The following is a 16,779-nucleotide window of genomic DNA, read 5'->3' on the forward strand; positions in this document are numbered from 1 at the left end:
GTTGCACAGAACGACTGAGATGCAGGCCTGCGGAACTAGATGGTCTCGGAACTGTTCCTTCAAGTGTGTGTTTCCGGCCGAAGGGCTTTCACCTGAACACCTTCCGTCTTCATGCGGGTCGGAGCTCGAGGGCCCAGAAGGCTCGGTCCCACCGCTTCCGGCGTCCCTGGGAACAGAGTCCGGGCGGCCGCTCCGCATCCCGCACGGACGGGAAGGCTCCTGCCCCGAGCAGGTGGAGGGTCCCTCGGAGAGTTTGGAGCGACGCTCCGGTCGGCATCCAAGACCAGAGCCGACAGACCCGGGGGGCGGGGGCGGGTACCGTGGGGAGGACCGAGGAGGAGGAGCCCTCGGGAACATAGAAGGGAGTCCTTGGTGGGCCTTGGAGAGAGAGGATGGGAGGCGATGGACTTGGAGGGGGAGGATGGGAGGTGGTGGGGGAGGTGATGGCTTGGAGGGGTTGGTGGGAGTAGATGGAGGGGGGCTGAATACAGGCTCTGAGGTGACAGGCTGCCTTCTAAGTGAAGGAAACATGTACTAGTAACTAGCATCAGAGGACTCGCCTGAGAGGAGGAGACCTTGGCTTTGGGGAGACAGAGACACTCAGGGACTCCGGGGGTGGGGGGGGAGCTCAGAAGGGAGGAGGGTTACCCTGATGGGGTGGAATGGAGATGCAGGAACGAGAAGACCTGCCAGGGGTTTGAAAGAGGAGGTGGAGGGCAATGTAGCGAAGGACTACATGAGCCTCCCGGGTGCGGGTGTGTGTGTGTGTGTGTGTGTGTGTGTGTGAGAGAGAGAGAGACCCCAGCACACCTCGTGGGAATTGGCTGACGGATGAGGACACGGGTGCCCGTCCTGGGAGCACGGGGAAGCAGTGAGGTCGAGTCTAGAGTCTGGGCACAGACAAGGCCACGGGACCCCCAGCTGCCCGGAGAGATGAGGAGTTGAGGGAGTAGGGGAAGGAGGATGAGGTAGCTGAGCAAAGACCGGGGGGTACAGGCAGGTCCTGTGGCCACCTCGGCCCTTGGCCCACCGCTCCCCTCCTCCCTTCAGCGGCTCCTCTGGCTTAAGGGTGACTGTGACTTCCTCCTGGAGAACCAGGGTTTTCCTACCCCGGCAACTACCCCTCCCCTCCCTCTGGGCCTGCGGGCTCAGCTCCTGCCCTGAGTCAAGGCCAACTCCTGCTGGTTGACCTCCAGAGCATAGGGCACACGTACACATTCCGTGGGCGTGAGGACAGCCAGGAAGGCGGTGGCGCTGAGCCCACGGTTCCTGGCTGCCCTGGGTGCCTGCAGGCCTCCCAGCCTGCTTCCCGTCCCAAGGCCCAGGGCCTCGCTCACGCAAACACCTCGCTCCACCTGGGCGGTCTGCGCCGAGGCCTTCAGGCGGCCCAGCAGTCTTTGCCGGCACCTGCGCACCCACCAGGCATCCCGTACCTGCTCCTGCGTCCTGGGAGTTCGGGATCACGGGGGACCCGACTCAGCGCGTCCTGGCGCTCAGGGGAGACTGAGCCCATTGCAGATCGGGGCACCGAACGGACGACTTTAGCAAGCGGTCCGGCTGGAAACATCCATGATGAGAGAGAATCATGGACCGGCTGCCTCCTGCACACCCCACCCTGGGGATCGAGCCTGCAACCTGGGCGTGTGCCCTCACCGGGAATCCAACACGGGACCTCCTGGTTCCTGGGTCGATGCTCAACCACTAGGCCACACCGGCTGGGCTCATTTCTGTTTTACAGACGGGATATGGAGGCCAGAGAGCGGACACCCCGGTCTCCAGTTCCCAGCCGGGGGGGCGGGGGGGGAGGTTGTCAGGCGCAGAACGAGGCCGTGCTCCTCAGCACAAGGCGGCACCCATTCTGGGCCACTCTACCCAAGACGCAGTGACCTCCAACTGCAGGACGTGCGGGAGGTCTGTGGGCGGAGCAGGAGATGTTTTCTCACTTCCCAGGGCGATCTCCGGGCTCCTCGTCCCCTTTAGTCTCACCCAAGAGGCAAGGGCCCCGGGTGTTTTGTTTGTTTTGTTAAGCCTCCCCTGAGGACATGTTTCCATTGATTTTTTACAGAGAGGAAGGGAGAGGAGAGAGTTAGAAACATCGATGAGAGAGAAACATCGATCAGCTGCCTCTTGCACATCCCCTACTGGGGATGTGCCCGCAACCAAGGTACATGCTCTTGACCGGAATCGAACCTGGGACCTTTCAGTCCTCAGGCTGACGCTCTATCCACTGAGCCAAACCGGTTTCAGCTCCATTGATTTTTTACAGAGAGGAAAGGAGATAGAGTTAGAAACATCGATGAGAGAGAAACATCGATCAGCTGCCTCCTGCACACCTCCTACTGGGATGTGCCCGCAACCAAGGTACATGCCCTTGACCGGAATCGAACCTGGGACCCTTCAGTCTGCAGGCCGACGCTCTATCCACTGAGCCACACCGGTTAGGGCTCCATTGATTTTTAGAGGGAGCAGAAGGGAAAGGGAGAGGCAGAGAGAAACATCGATGAGAGAGGAACATTGACCAGCTGCCTCCTGCACACCCCCTATTGGGGATGTGCCCGCAACCAGGGTACATGCCCTTGACTGGAATCGAACCCGGGACCCTTGAGTCCGCAGGACAATGCTCTATCCACTGAGCCAAACTGGTTAGGGCTTAAAAGAAAATTCTTAAAAAACAAATCAGGAATAAATGACCTCCTCCCTGTCGGCAGCCACGTGGTAGCGATTTGCCAAACTGCGAAGGCATCCATGTTCTTGCCTGTCCTTTGTTCCTCCCACGTCACCCATGTGGCCCTCCCTGTGCCCCCGAGCTCAAGCGGTCACCCACACTGACCGCCACGGGCTGCCCTGCCGTCCTGTGGCTGGAGAAGCAGCTCAGGCTAATGCCAGGCAGGTGGGCCAGCGCCCGCCAGGCCTCCCGTCCTGTGCGCTCGGACCCTGCGGGCGCCTCGGCAGCCTGCGGCTCACACTGGGACCTCTGCTCCTCACGGTGCGGCCCTGGGGAAAGGCCTTCAGGTGCTCCAGCAATCCCTGCCGCTTCCGCCCACGCCTGACCTTCCGGGCGCTGGCCCACCTGTCCCCGGGCACCCATCAGGGAGGGGATTCCTTCCCGGCTTGCTGTGGAGACGATGGAGGCCAGAGGGTCAGGTGCAGCCTCGATCTGCTGGTCACTTCCCTCCGGCACCCAGCGCTATGGAGCTGCTGGCATCATGCCAGCCGCCCTGACCGGCTGTGCGACTCGGGGCCAGTGGCTACCCCTCGCCAGCCTCGGCTCGTGAGAATGATGAGACTTGACCGTCTTCTTGCCTTGTGATTCACTCAGTGTCAGGTCTGGGTTTCCTCAGGTGCCCCACAGACTGCACAATCCTGGGCCTGTGAGGGGCAGAAACAGAATATTGGAGACTAGCTGTTAGCTATAATTATAAAAAATACAAGTCATGCTCTGTTCACTGTGGTTGTTTTGTTCTGAGTAAAGAAAGCACCGTCTAACCTGGCTGGGAGTTGTGGGGGGATCTGGGAGCTCCCCTGCAAATTCGGCCCACCCTCCCCATCTGGGAGCTGCCTATCCTAAATAATGAAAGTGTCCAGTCAGCCGTTCAACCAATCAAAGTGTAATCTATAATAAAAGGGTAATATGCTTATTAGACCAGACGTCCTTCCTGATGAAGCCAGGGCTGGAGGGAAGCCAGCTGGGTCCCAGGTGCCTGCGGACAGCCCAAGGGAAGACAGCCCGGGTCCCGGGTGCCTGGCGGCAACCCGAGGAGGGTGCTGGAAGGAAGCCAGTGCCAGCAGCAGGGGGAAGGAAGGCCTACTCTTGCATGAATTTTCGTGCATAGGGCCTCTAGTCTGCTAATGATATGCTAAGGCCGCTCAACTGCTCGCTATGACATTCACTGGCCACCAGGGGGCAGACAGTAGATCAGTTGACCAGTTGCTATGATGTGCACTGACCACTAGGGGCAGATGCTCCAACTGGTAGGTTAGTTTGCTGCTGGGGTCCAGCCCATTGGGACTGAGTGAGACAGGTGGGACACACCCTGAAGCCCTCCCACAGTCCCCCCCTGGCTGGCCAACCTCCTGCGTCTCTCCCCGGACCAGATCTTGCACTGGTGGGGTCCCTCGGCCTGGCTTGCACCCTCTCGCAATCCCAGACCCCTCAGGGGATGTCGGAGAGCCAGTTTCACCCCGATCCCACAGGCCAGGCCGAGGGACTCTGTTGGTGCACGAGTTCATGCACTGGGCCTCTAGTTACCAAGAAAGATTAACAACCTTGTTGAGGATAAAGGCAATAATGGGGTCCCGGATGCCTCCTGCCCTTTGCAAACCCCCAGCTCACATTGCCTGTAATCTGTAACCATTTACCTATTCTTACTCCTTTGCCCACTTCCCCATGGAGTCTTTGTCCTTGTACCCCCAACAGGCAGATGGCTGATGGTGGGGTGCAGAGCAGATTTTCATGGGTGACCCGCCGCTCTCCCACGCTGCCGGCAGGATTGGAATAAAGGCTCATATAGGATTCAACCTTGTCTCAGCTTAATTGGCTCAAATAGTGACAGGCAGCCCGGACCCACTGGTTGTCTGGTTTCAGGCCTCTGTGGCCCTTTGTGGTTCTGGTTCCTATTTGAAGCTACATTTTTTCTTTTGTAGAAAATCTTTCCTTGTGCATAGTCGTATTTATTGCAGAAAGACTGACTGCTGGGGCCCGGAAGGACGAAGTGACTTTTCGGAGAAAAGCCACCCCTTTTGTCTTCCCTCCCTCTGCGTCTATCATGTCCCCAAATAGTGACTTTATTATTTTATTTTTATTTTTTTCAAATAGTGACTTTATATCCACTGATTTTGTCTTGGTTTTCCCCGTTACGGAGAGGCGAGGCGCGCAGTCACCCGGAACCACTGTTTGCGGTGCTTGTTTCCCGTCCGGGCGGATTTCTGGGGCCACATCTGGCCGCAATGGCGGCGGGAGCGGGAGTAGTAGCCGGGCCGTGGGCTGTCCAGACCGCGCGGGGCCGCCCCTTGAGTTGGTTCCCGCCGCGTTCAGACCCGAGAGGCCACCGCACCGCGAGCTGCCGCCGGGACGTCGCCGCTGAGCCCCGGGCGCCGGGCAAAGCCGGGAGGGAAGTGCTTGGACCATAGAGACGCGCGGCTAGAGGAGCGAGGGCAGCCGAGACGCCTCTGGGCGGCTAGAGAGGCCCTAAGCGGTGCGTCCGCCGGGTCGCCGGGTCCGGTAGGGGGCGCAAGTGGCTAGGGATGCGGATGGACATGCCCCGAGCTGGCCCCCCCCCTCTGCCTCCACCCCCGCCTACTGACCTAATGGCGATCCCTGCCTGTGCACACGGAGGAGGTGCCCTTGTCTGACCCCCCCCCCCCCCCCCCCCCCCCCCCGGCCCAGGGCCTCCAGTTCCTGCAGGTCTTCCAGAGCTGCCGCCCCGAGGGGCCCTCGTCCCCGCTCAGAGCTCCCGCCCAGCGGCTGCGGCCAGGCCCGGAGTTCCCCTGGCACATTGGGGGCCACCAGGCGGGAGGGCTGTTCTGGGCGGCGGGGAGGCCACAGGGGCCCCAGAGCTTGCACAGCCGTGAAGGCTGGGGCCTCGCTGTCTACTGTGCGGCCTGAGGCAACGGGACTGCCTCTCTGGGCCTCAGGTGCCCCCTTCCCCCAAAAGGGGGTGTTCTGTGCTCCCCGGCCTCCCTGGCCAGGGTGAGAGGCCGCTTTGACGGCTGCAGGCCCTGTCTATGAGGAGATGGAAGGGAGCTACATAGATAGGGATGGGACAGGGAGGGAAGGAAAAGGAAACCCAAGAATAGCAGGATGCAGCTTGCTGACTAGTTGCTAAGGCAACCCGGCTGGGCGAATACCCAGCTAGGCGGGAGTTGCTGGGGCAACCCCACTGGGGAGGGAAGAACCAACACCCTTAGCTCCCTCTACCCTATAGACAGACAGCTCCCTCCACCCCATAGACAGACAGCTCCCTCCACCCTATAGACGGACAGCTCCCTCCACCCTATAGACGGACAGCTCCCTCCACCCTGTAGACAGACAGCTCCCTCCACCCTGTAGACAGACAGCTCCCTCCACGCTATAGACGGACAGCTCCCTCCGCCCTATACACGGACAGCTCCCTTCACCCTATAGACAGACAGCTCCCTCCGCCCTACAGACAGACAGCTCCCTCCACCCTATAGACAGAGAGCGCCCTCCACCCTATAGACAGAGAGCTCCCTCCACCCTATAGACAGAGAGCTCCCTCCACCCTATAGACAGAGAGCTCCCTCCACCCTGTAGACAGACAGCGCCCTCCACCCTATAGACAGACAGCTCCCTCTGCCCTATAGACAGAGAGCTCCCTCCGCCCTATAGACAGAGAGCTCCCTCCGCCCTATAGACAGACAGCTCCCTCTACCCTATAGACAGAGAGCTCCCTCCGCCCTATAGACAGATAGCTCCCTCCACCCTATAGACAGACAGCTCCCTCTGCCCTATAGACAGAGAGCTCCCTCCGCCCTATAGACAGATAGCTCCCTCCACCCTATAGACAGACAGCTCCCTCTACCTATAGACAGAGAGCTCCCTCCGCCCTATAGACAGACAGCTCCCTCCGCCCTATAGACAGACAGCTCCCTCTGCCCTATAGACAGAGAGCTCCCTCCGCCCTATAGACAGATAGCTCCCTCCGCCCTATAGACAGACAGCTCCCTCCGCCCTATAGACAGATAGCTCCCTCCACCCTATAGACAGACAGCTCCCTCTGCCCTATAGACAGACAGCTCCCTTCGCCCTATAGACAGACAGCTCCCTCCACCCTATAGACAGACAGCTCCCTCTGCCCTATAGACAGACAGCTCCCTCCGCCCTATAGACAGATAGCTCCCTCCACCCTATAGACAGACAGCTCCCTCTGCCCTATAGACAGACAGCTCCCTTCACCCTATAGACAGAGAGCTCCCTCTGCCCCATAGACAGACAGCTCCCTTCACCCTATAGACAGAGAGCTCCGTCCGCCCTATAGACAGACAGCTCCCTCCACCCTATAGACAGACAGCTCCCTCCACCCTATAGACAGACAGCTCCCTCCACCCTATAGACAGACAGCTCCCTCCGCCCTATAGACAGACAGCTCCCTTCACCCTATAGACAGACAGCTCCCTCCACCCTGTAGACAGACAGCTCCCTCCACCCTATAGACAGAGAGCTCCCTCCACCCTATAGACAGAGAGCTCCCTCCACCCTATAGACAGAGAGCTCCCTCCACCCTATAGACAGCTCCCTCCACCCTATGGACAGACAGCTCCCTCCACCCTATAGACAGACAGCTCCCTCCACCCTATAGACAGAGAGCTCCCTCCACCCTATAGACAGCTCCCTCCACCCTATGGACGGACAGCTCCCTCCACCCTATAGACAGACAGCTCCCTCCACCCTATAGACAGAGAGCTCCCTCCACCCTATAGACAGAGAGCTCCCTCCACCCTATAGACAGAGAGCTCCCTCCACCCTATAGACAGAGAGCTCCCTCCACCCTATAGCCTGGGAGCTTCTGAGGAAGAACCAATCAGAAGCCGGGGGGCATGTATCTATCTCTAGACTGAAAGCTACTGCGCCGGCCCAGTGGGTCCCCTCCCTGCTGGAGGCCGCCTGCCTCTCTCTCAGTAAAACCTTCCTTTCGCTTACCTCCTTGGCCGTGAACTCATGCTTCGATCTCTCGAGACGAGGAACTCCCACCCAAACACTGAATATGGCATCATTTGTAGCCAGAGACCGGTCCCTGTCCATGTGGCACTGTTTCCTAACCTGTCAGCTGGGCAGGGCTCCCCTCCAGGTGCACAGAATGAACGGAGACATCGGTGTTACGGGTGAGCCCGTGTCTGACGCTGTATTGTTCCTCTACTTTTCTTTTAAATATATTTTAATTGATTTTAGAGATGGAGGGAGAGATAGAAACATCAATGATGAGAATCACTGATTGGCTGCCCTCTGCATGCCCCACACTGGGGATGAAGCCTGCAACCTGGACATGTGCCCTGACCAAGAATCAAACCGTGACCTCCTGGTCCATAGGTCAGTGCCCAACCACTGAGCCACGCGGCCGGGCAGGGGACTTGGTCTTGAGGGAACCGGGGGCCATGACCAGGTCCATGTGACAGAGTGAGAAGACCGTTGGGTCAGTGTGGGAGGGGAGCTGGAGGCCACTGGCCCGGGAGAAGGCCGGTACGGGGCCCCGGCAGAGAGGAGAGGAAGGGGCCAGAGCCGGGGCTCGGAGCGGAGGGGAGGACAGAGCTCAGAACGCCTGAGGCGTGGACGGAGCCCGGTGCCCATCTGGCCTCGGGAGGGAGCAGGTGTGGGGCGAGGCCATTTGTGCTCCCAGATTCCTGTGGATGGATGGTGGGGCCTCAGGATCATGTCCCGGGAAAGAAGCGGGGGGGGGGGGGGTGGAGATAATGCTTCACTTTTGGAGGAGGTGATTGCACTCATTCATTCAATTTATTCATTCATTCATTCATCATGTAACCAATATTGAGCTGAGCCCCTAGCCCAGCGGTCGGCAAACTCATGAGTCAACAGAGCCAAATATCAACAGCACAAGGATTGAAATTTCTTTTGAGAGCCAAATTTTTTAAACTTAAACTTCTTCTAATGCCACTTCTTCAAAATAGACTCTCCCAGGCCGTGGTATTTTGTGGAAGAGCCACACTCAAGGGGCCAAAGAACCGCATGTGGCTTGCGAGCCGCAGTTTGCCGACCACGGGCCTATCCTCTCCGGAGACTTTGCCAGGTCCCGGGGATGGAAGGTTGGCGGGGCAGAGCTGGGCGGGCCTTGGTGGAGCGCGGGAAAGGGGGCAGTAAAGCAGCAAGCCGGTAAACAAGCCAGGCGGCAAGGAGGTGATGGGAGAACAGCAAACATGACATCTCTGGGGACCGGAGAGGTTTGGGGGCGGGGGGGCAGCCAGGTAGTGATGGGGACCAGTTCACCCGAGGCCTGAGGGCTCTGGGCTTTGTTCTAAATGCAGGGAGGAGGGTTTTAAAGCGGGAATGGTCATTTGTGTGTGTGGGTGTGTTCTTACTTTTTATTTATTTTTTTCACTAGAGGCCCAGTGCACGAAATCCATGCACAGGTAGGGTCCCTAGTGGCTGCTGGCCGGGGACTCCCTTCCCCCTGCTGCCTGCCACCGCTGCTGGCCAGGGCGGGGCTGGCCCGGGGGAGGGGCTGAGAGTGGTTGGCCGGCTGGCCCTGTCCCCTGGTTGAACTCCGGGATGAGGGGACAATTTGCATATTAGACTTTTATTATATAGGATTGATTTCAGAGAGGATGGGAGAGGGAGAGAGAGATAGAAACATCAATGATGGGAATCACTGATTGGCTGCTTCCTGCACGCCCCCCACTGGGGATTGAGCCTACAACCCAGGCATGTGCCCTTGACCAGAATCGAACACGGGACCCTTCAGTCTGCAGGCCGACACTCTATCCACTGAGCCACATGGGCCAGGGCTCTGTGTGTGTGTTTCAGTGCTGCAGTATTGCATGGAGAGAGGATCGGGAGGAGGCAGAGGTGCTGGGAGCTGCAGTGGGCGGTGGCAGCCGGGGGCTGGGAAGTGAGGCGACTCAGGGGTCAGGCTGGAGCAGGTGCCCTCCTGGCTCCCACCTGTGGCTGTGTGACCACCGACCAGTCCCATGATCTCACCAAGCCTTGTCCCCACCCCCATCCATACAACAGGTAACCTTGGGGCCCCTACCTGGTGGGTCTGCGCTGAGGCGCAGTCAGCAATGGCTGGCACCATTGTCAGGGCTCAGGTGCTCATTGTTATTCCTGGGGGCGGGTATGTGGGTCTGGAACCCAGGAAAGGGATCTGGGCGGGAGACTCCCATTGGGGGTGCCTGGGTGGGCCAGGAGCAAGCTAACCCCTGGGGGGCATTTGGCATGTGTGTTGTCAGGAGGGAAGGGGAGTTGGGAGGGAAGTACTCAGGCCCAGAGGGTAGATGCCAGGGAGGCTGCTCAACACCCTACAGGCACAGTGCCAAGCCCAGCAGCCCTGGTGTGGACAGGAGGCGTCGCTGCCCCTTTAAGCCCCGCGTGTCCCCACCTCCAGGAAAGCGATGTCCAGTAGAAATCGAAGGCGAGCCTCCCCCAAACCAGTGGAAAGGCACAGGGAAAATGGGCCTTCATAACATCCTTACAGAGCCCAACAGGTCCAAAGGCCTGTCGTTTCAAAATACAGTCAGAATAAGAGTCATCCGTGAGCTAGAAGTCTAGGAATCTGGCCTGCAGAGCCCCCCAAGGCAGGCAGGCGGGCAGGAGCCACGTGCAGCCTTTTATTTGTTTGTATAATATATTCTTACTGATTTCAGAGAGGAAGGGAGAGAGAAACATCAATGATGAGGGAAAACCATGGATGGGCTGCCTCCTGCTAGCCCCACACTGGGGATGGAGCCCGCAACCTGGGCCTGTGCCCTTGGCTGGAATCGAACCCGCGACTCTTCAGTCTGCATTCTGACCCTCTACCCGCTGAGCGAAGCCGGCCAGGGCGGCCACCAGCGGCCTTTTAGATTTAAAAGAAGATGAATTAAATTCCAGGTCCTCGGTGCGCAACAGCGCCACGTGGCTGGTGGCTCAGTGCGCGGATTCAGACCGTTTCCAGCATCGCGGGGAGTTCTTTGGACAGCTCCCGAGGGCTGGACCCCACAACAAGGCCTCTCCTCTCCCCTCTGCACCCCCCGCCCCGCCACACTTTCCGGGTGTCACGCGGCGCCGCCCCCAAACCGCGGACCCGCAGCCTGCACCACTGCGTCCCTTCCCGGCGCAGCTGGGGGTCTAACTGCGGGCCCCGGAGCGCGGTCGGGTCTCCCGCACCCGCGGCGCCTCCGCGATCGCACCCCGCGCTCCAGCTCTTCGCGTGCACCGCCCGCGGCCGGGTCCCCAAAAGCTCCCGCACCCGGCGCGACCTCCGCACGCCTGCCCACGCCGCCTCCCTGCCTCGGCCTCCCCCTGCCCACTGCACTCCGTGCCCGGTGCCATGGAGACGGGGCAGCTGCCATCCCGTGGGCCTCGAGCTTCCCTGCCCAGTGGGAGGTGCCCCCCGCGCCCCGCCCCTCCATCCGGCTAAGTCTGACCTCTGGGCCTCAGTTTCCCCACATGCTGGTGGGGAAATGACGGCTGTGCCACCTCAGAGCCGGCGGCCGGCTTCGGGACCTCGGCCTCCCCATGGGCCCACCCACAGACACGCCCCTCCCGCTGGGCAGGGGCGCAGGGGGACCGCCCCGTGGAAAGGGAACACCTTGGGCGCGCCCATTCCTCGTGGAACTTCGGGCAGACTCACCGCGCCTGACCCCAGCTTATAAACCGATCACTGTCACCGCGACCGGACGGTTCCTGTGGGGGCTGTCGGGGCTGGGAGGGGGGCAGGGGGCGGGCTTCTGTGCTTCCCGCGCCCCCACTCCCGCCCTCCGTTTCCCCCTCCCCCCGGCAGGGCGCTCGGTAAAGGCGGGCAGTAGGGCGGCGGAACCTTGGTGGCAGAGCGCGCGTTTCCAGCCGGCGCCCTTTCCCAGGGACGCCGCCGCTCCCCGCGCCCCCACGCCCGCGCCCCCTGCGCTCGCGTCGCCGGCGCCGGCGGCCCGGAACTCCCGGAAGTCTTGGTTCCGTCGCCGCCGGCGCTCGCGAGGGGAGCCCGGGCCTCCCGGGACCTCGGCCTGCTCCTCCGGACCCGAGAGGCCGCCGCACCGGGTACGGGGGCCGGGACGGAGGGAGGAGCCCGCTCGGGCCCGGGGACCGCGCAAAGCCGGGCGGGGCGGGGAAGGGGGCTGGCGCTCCCGGGTGGGGGTGGGGCGGGGCGTCGGACGGAGCCGGGGGTGGGGGGTGGGGGTGGGGGTGGGGACGGAGGCGCCAGCTGAAGGGAAAGGGCGAGGGGACCCCGGAATGCACCGAGGAATGGGGGGGAGGGGCAGAGGCGTGAAGATGCCCGCTTCACACCGGAGGGAGGGCGCAGGGGGCTGGGCGGAGTAGTTTCGGAAGGGGACTCCCGAGCCTGGGGAGCTGACCGGAAGGGGGAGGGGGACGTGTGCGGGACCCTGGGTGCGGTGGGCGGAGGCAGGGGCCGCAGGTCCCGGGGGCGCCGACGCGAAGGGCCGACGATGGGCAGGGAGTGGGGCGAGGGCGTGCAGGCCGTGAGGTGCTGAGGGCGGAGCGGGTGTAGGAGCCGCGGGGGAAAGTGGGGAACTAGGTTAGTGGGGCTCCGGGGTGTAGCTGGAGAGGAAGGTGAGAGACGGGTGTCCCTGGAGATAGGAGCGTTTACAGCGCACCTGGCGGGATGGGGAGCCGGGGTGGGGGCTAGGGGGCGGGAGAGGCGCTGCCGCGGGGTCCTGGGGGCTGGGAGGAAGAGGGAGCGAGCACCCTGCACCCCAATCCCGAAGGCCCGGGCCTGAGATGAAAGGAGCCCAGAAGTAAAGGGGAATGGCCGCGGCCGGAGACGGGCTGCCGTGAGTAGGGAAAGGCGGGACTGGCCCTCTGTGGGGTCGGGAGTTAGAGGGGGCCCCGCGGGAACAGGTGGGGCCTGGGGAGCTTTCAGCCGGCGGCGCCCCCAGAGGCGGGGCACCGAGCGAGCTGGCTGCAGGCAGTGCCTGTTGCAGGGAGGTGGGTCGGGGTGCAGGGGTGCAGCAGTGAGAGGGGCACGCGTCCCCCGGGAGGCTAACTTCTCCCCCTTCCGTCGCCCCCAGTTGTCGCTCCAGATGCTGCTGCTGCCCCCGCGGCCGCCCCACCCTCGTCCCTCCTCGCCGGAGGCCATGGACCCGCCGTCCCCCAAGGCAGACAGCCCGTCTTCCACTCCTTCCTCGGGGGCGGGGCCCCTACCCCCGACGCCGGCCCACCTGCTCATCGACGCCAACGGGGTCCCCTACACGTACACGGCGCCGCCGGAGGAGCCGCCCCCGAGCCCGCCCCCCCGCGAGCCGTCTCCGGTAGAGCCCCCGCCTCGCAAGGGCTACAACTGCCCGGAGTGCGGCCGCGTCTTTGCCAGCCCGCTGCGGCTGCAGAGCCACCGCGTGTCGCACTCGGACCTCAAGCCCTTCACGTGCGGCGCCTGCGGCAAGGCCTTCAAGCGCTCCAGCCACCTGTCCCGGCACCGCGCCACGCACCGCGCCCGCGCCGGCCCGCCGCACACCTGCCCGCTCTGCCCGCGCCGCTTCCAGGACGCCGCGGAGCTGGCGCAGCACATGAGCCTCCACTAAGTCCAGACCCGGCGCTGGGCCTCGGCGCCCGACCCGCACACAGCGGCACAACCACACACACTCCCTGGCGCTGCTGAGGCGAGTGCCTTACCCCGGGCCTCAGTTTCCCTGTCTGTCCCGAGGGAGAACCGTCATTCCTTCCTCCATTCCCCCCCCCCCTTCCTCCCTGACTGATGTGAGCCCAGGCGCTGCCCCCCCTGGGCCCCCAGTCGCGGCCGGTGCCAGCCCCGCTGTGCGCGGGAGCCTTTGCCAGGGACTTGCTCTCTCCGAGCCCCGGCGTTCTGCTCCGAAGTGGGGATGGTGGTCCGCGTGGGAGACTTGCCAAGAGCACACGCACGGCTCCTTCTGTATCTGCCCGCCCGCCCCGCCCGCCCCCTGTACTCAATAAACATTCCGCACCGCAGATCGAGTCCTCATTTGCGTCTGGCGCGCGGGGCGGCCGCGTTGCGCTGGAGGCCGGGCCGTAGGCGCCTGGGAACCTTTCTGTCGGCGTGTGTTTCTGGCCGGAGCACTTTCCCGACGCCCCAGCGCCCCGCTCTCCTCCCTCCCCAGGACCCTCTTCTCGGTCCCCCGGTCCGCAGTCCCCTTAGCGGCTCCGCCAGCCCCTGGGGGACCCGCAGAGCCCCCCCCCCCCCCGTCCCGCCGCCGCCTGTCCCCGCGGGGGTAGCCCGGGCCCATTTCGGAGTCGCCCGGACTCGAGAGGCTGCTGCACCGGGTACGGGGGCCGGGAGGCGGCGGGCGGAGGGGCGGGGCGGGGCGGGCGGCTGCTCCGCGGGCTCTGCCCACAACTGGCGAAGAGGCCGGCGCCGGGCGCGGGTGGCCCGGGAGCGCGGGACTAGGAGGACCTGGGAGGATGGGCGCGCGCGGGCGAGCCCGGCGGTAGCGGCCCGAGGGGTGCAGGGAGGTGGCCACGCGGCGGCCGGCCCCGAGGTGGCACCTCGGAGGAGGGTGGGTGTGCAGAGGGGTAGACGGGCTGCTGGGTGGCGTGTGCGGGATCGGGAGCGGCAGAGGCGGGACCGGGAGGCCGGGAGGGCTGATGGGTGGGGTGGCAGCGGAGAGGGGCACCCGGTGGCCTGGGGAGCGCACAGAGGGGGAGCAGCCCGGTCCTGGTGCGCCAGGGGGTGGTGGACCGGCCACAGCAGGGGCTTCTCCAGGAGGGAGGCCGGGAGCCCGCACAGAGGCTCGCAGGGTCCGGGGCTCAGGGACTGGAGGAGATGGAGGACGCAGGAGTCCGGGCGGGTCCCCAGGGGGAGAGGATGGAACCCGGGCCCAGCTTCCCTCCTCCGTGTAACCTGCCCTCTCCCCCACCGCCAGGCCTCCGCCACCCTCCGGATGCTGGTGCTGCCGCCCCCCTGCCCTCAGCCCCCGGCGCTGCCCTCGGCAGAGGCCATGGAGGACCCGCCCCCGGGGGCAGGCCGGGCCCCAGAACCCGGACCTTCCTCCTCCACAGGCTCCCCCCAGCCCTCCGCCCCCCCGAGGCCCAGCCGCTACCTGCTCATTGACACCCAGGGCGTCCCGTACACCGCGCTGGTGGAGGAGGCGGCGGCGCCGAGGCAGCCCGGGCCCGCCGGGACTTCCGCTCAGAAAAAGGGCTACAGCTGCCCCGTGTGCTCCCGCGTGTTCGAGTACATGTCCTACCTGCAGCGACACAGCATCACGCACTCGCAGGTGAAGCCCTTCCAGTGCGACACGTGCGGGAAGGCGTTCAAGAGGGCCAGCCACCTGGCGCGGCACCACTCCATCCACCGGGCCGGCGGGGGGCGGCCCCACGGCTGCCCGCTCTGCCCGCGCCGGTTCCGGGAGGCGGGCGAGCTGGCCCAGCACAGCCGGGTTCACTCTGGGGAGCGCCCGTTCCCGTGCCCGCAGTGCCCGCGCCGGTTTATGGACCAGAACACGCTGCAGAAGCACGCCCGGTGGAAGCACCCGTGAGCCGGGCCGCAGGGCACCCCTGGAACCTTGGCGTCTGGGGGAGCCCGGACTCGTGTCGTCCGCAGACACCCAGAGGGCACCCGAGGCTGGGCCGTGGGGCCCTGGACGCAAACACAGACCCACCTGCTGCGGAGGCCAGGCCCCGCGGAGGGAGGAGCTCCGGGGTCGCCGCGGGTCCCCTTGTCTTATGAGACCTCAGTCCTCAGAGTGGAGCCTCCAGCCTCAGCGACATGGGCTGTGCCAGGCTGGGCCCTGGCAGGGGCGGTGGGGGAGGCCGCTCGGCGTGGACATTCTCCGGCCTGAAGATGTGGCTGGGGGCCATCGGGAGGGAAGCCACTCCGTCTCGCTGAGGCCTCCATGCGGATGTTGGGGGCGGGGCTCCAGATCTGCTCCCCGCCTCCCCGTCCCCCGCCCCCCCCCCCCCCCCCCAGGGCCTGAGAGTAGACACCCAATAAACCCTTTTTCTACTTTGAGCACTAGAGGCTTCTTTTTGGACCGGGCTTGGCCACCCCGCTGCCTGGCAGGGGACTCAGCACGTGCCTGGCCCGTGGGCCTCGGCTTGCCTGGCCGGGGAAGGGGCTCTCTGTGCTCGGCCCGCAGCACCTGTGTCACAGGCAGTGGTTTTGTTTGTTAAATAATACAATTTTTTTTATTGATTCCAGAGGGGAAGAGAGAGAGAAACATCAATGAGAATCATTGATCGGCTGCCTCCTGCACGCCCCACACGGGATCGAGCCCGCAACCCAGGCCTGTGCCCTTGACCGGAATCAAACCCGGGACTCTTCAGTCCGCAGGCTGACGCTCCATCTACTGAGCCAAACCAGTTAGGGCAATTATTTTTATTTTTAAAATATATTTTTATTGATTTCAGGAGGAAGGGAGAGGGAGATAGAAGCATCAATGATGAGAATCATGGATCGGCTGCCTCCTGCACTCCCCACACTGAGGATCAAGCCTGCCACCCAGGCATGTGCCCTGACTGGGGATCGAACTGGGACCTCCTGGTTCCTAGGTCGATGCTCAGCCACTGAGCCAAACCAGCCGGGCCTATGACTTCTTTTTTTAAAAAGATTTTAAACTGATTTTGAGGGAGAGGGAGAGGGAGATAGTGAACCATCAATGGGAGAGCAGGGCATCAGTGGCTGCCTCCTGCGCCCCCTGGCCAAGGCCAAGCTGAAACCCCAGCCCCTGTGCCCTGACTGGAAGCCGAAGAGGCAACCTTTCCATGACAGGCAGATGCCCAGCCAACTGTCCCGCCGGCCAGGGCTCATGTGTGACTTGTTAATGGCTGACTCCATCCTACTATCTTGAATTCTCCGCCCATGGCCTGTGGTGTGAAAAACACCCATCGAGGGCACATGCCTCCCTTGGACTTAAAAAAAAAAAAAAAAAAAAAATCCTGCCCTGGCTGGTGTGGCTCAGTGGGTAGAGCATTGGCCTGGCATGTACTTTGGTTGCAGGCTCCTCCCCAGCTGGGCCCTGGTCAGGGCTGGAGCAGGAGGCAACCCATCCAAGTGTTTCTCTCACATTGATGTTTCTTTCCCTCTCCCACTCTTTCTGAAAACCAAGGGGAAATATCCTCGAGTGAGGATTAAACAAATAAATAAAATCCCCTCACCCAAAGACATGTTTCTCATTGATCCT

General features: G+C 63.0%; 2 protein-coding genes across 4 annotated transcripts; both read left to right on the forward strand.

The window, feature by feature from the left end:
* The first annotated feature begins 11,203 nt into the window (after positions 1-11,203).
* On the forward strand, positions 11,204-13,601 carry ZNF580 (zinc finger protein 580). Of its 2 annotated transcripts, XM_079799916.1 has the most exons (3): positions 11,625-11,707; positions 12,394-12,459; positions 12,697-13,601. In XM_079799916.1, the coding sequence occupies exon 3, from the start codon at positions 12,709-12,711 to the stop codon at positions 13,204-13,206; it is 498 nt and encodes a 165-aa protein (XP_079656042.1). In that variant the 5' UTR covers positions 11,625-11,707; positions 12,394-12,459; positions 12,697-12,708; the 3' UTR covers positions 13,207-13,601. The 2 variants fall into 2 exon arrangements, with proteins under 2 accessions (XP_079656041.1, XP_079656042.1); XM_079799915.1 differs by lacking the exon at positions 12,394-12,459 and having other exon boundaries at positions 11,204-11,707; positions 12,697-13,599.
* A 154-nt stretch (positions 13,602-13,755) lies between these two features.
* On the forward strand, positions 13,756-16,727 carry ZNF581 (zinc finger protein 581). 2 transcript variants are annotated; one of them, XM_079799924.1, is made up of 2 exons: positions 13,756-13,921; positions 14,521-16,727. In XM_079799924.1, the coding sequence occupies exon 2, from the start codon at positions 14,539-14,541 to the stop codon at positions 15,133-15,135; it is 597 nt and encodes a 198-aa protein (XP_079656050.1). In that variant the 5' UTR covers positions 13,756-13,921; positions 14,521-14,538; the 3' UTR covers positions 15,136-16,727. The 2 variants fall into 2 exon arrangements, with proteins under 2 accessions (XP_079656050.1, XP_079656049.1); XM_079799923.1 differs by lacking the exon at positions 13,756-13,921 and adding an exon at positions 14,029-14,154 and having other exon boundaries at positions 14,521-16,723.
* The last annotated feature ends 52 nt before the right edge of the window (positions 16,728-16,779 follow it).

Source organism: Cnephaeus nilssonii (assembly GCF_951640355.1).
Source record: "Cnephaeus nilssonii genome assembly, chromosome: 20".
NCBI classification, from domain to species: domain Eukaryota; kingdom Metazoa; phylum Chordata; class Mammalia; order Chiroptera; family Vespertilionidae; genus Cnephaeus; species Cnephaeus nilssonii.

Coding starts and splice junctions, on each gene's coding strand:
- ZNF580 (XM_079799915.1), top strand. CDS start 12,709: ATGCTGCTGCTGCCCCCGCGGCCGCCCCACCCTCGTCCCTCCTCGCCG.
- ZNF581 (XM_079799924.1), top strand. CDS start 14,539: ATGCTGGTGCTGCCGCCCCCCTGCCCTCAGCCCCCGGCGCTGCCCTCG.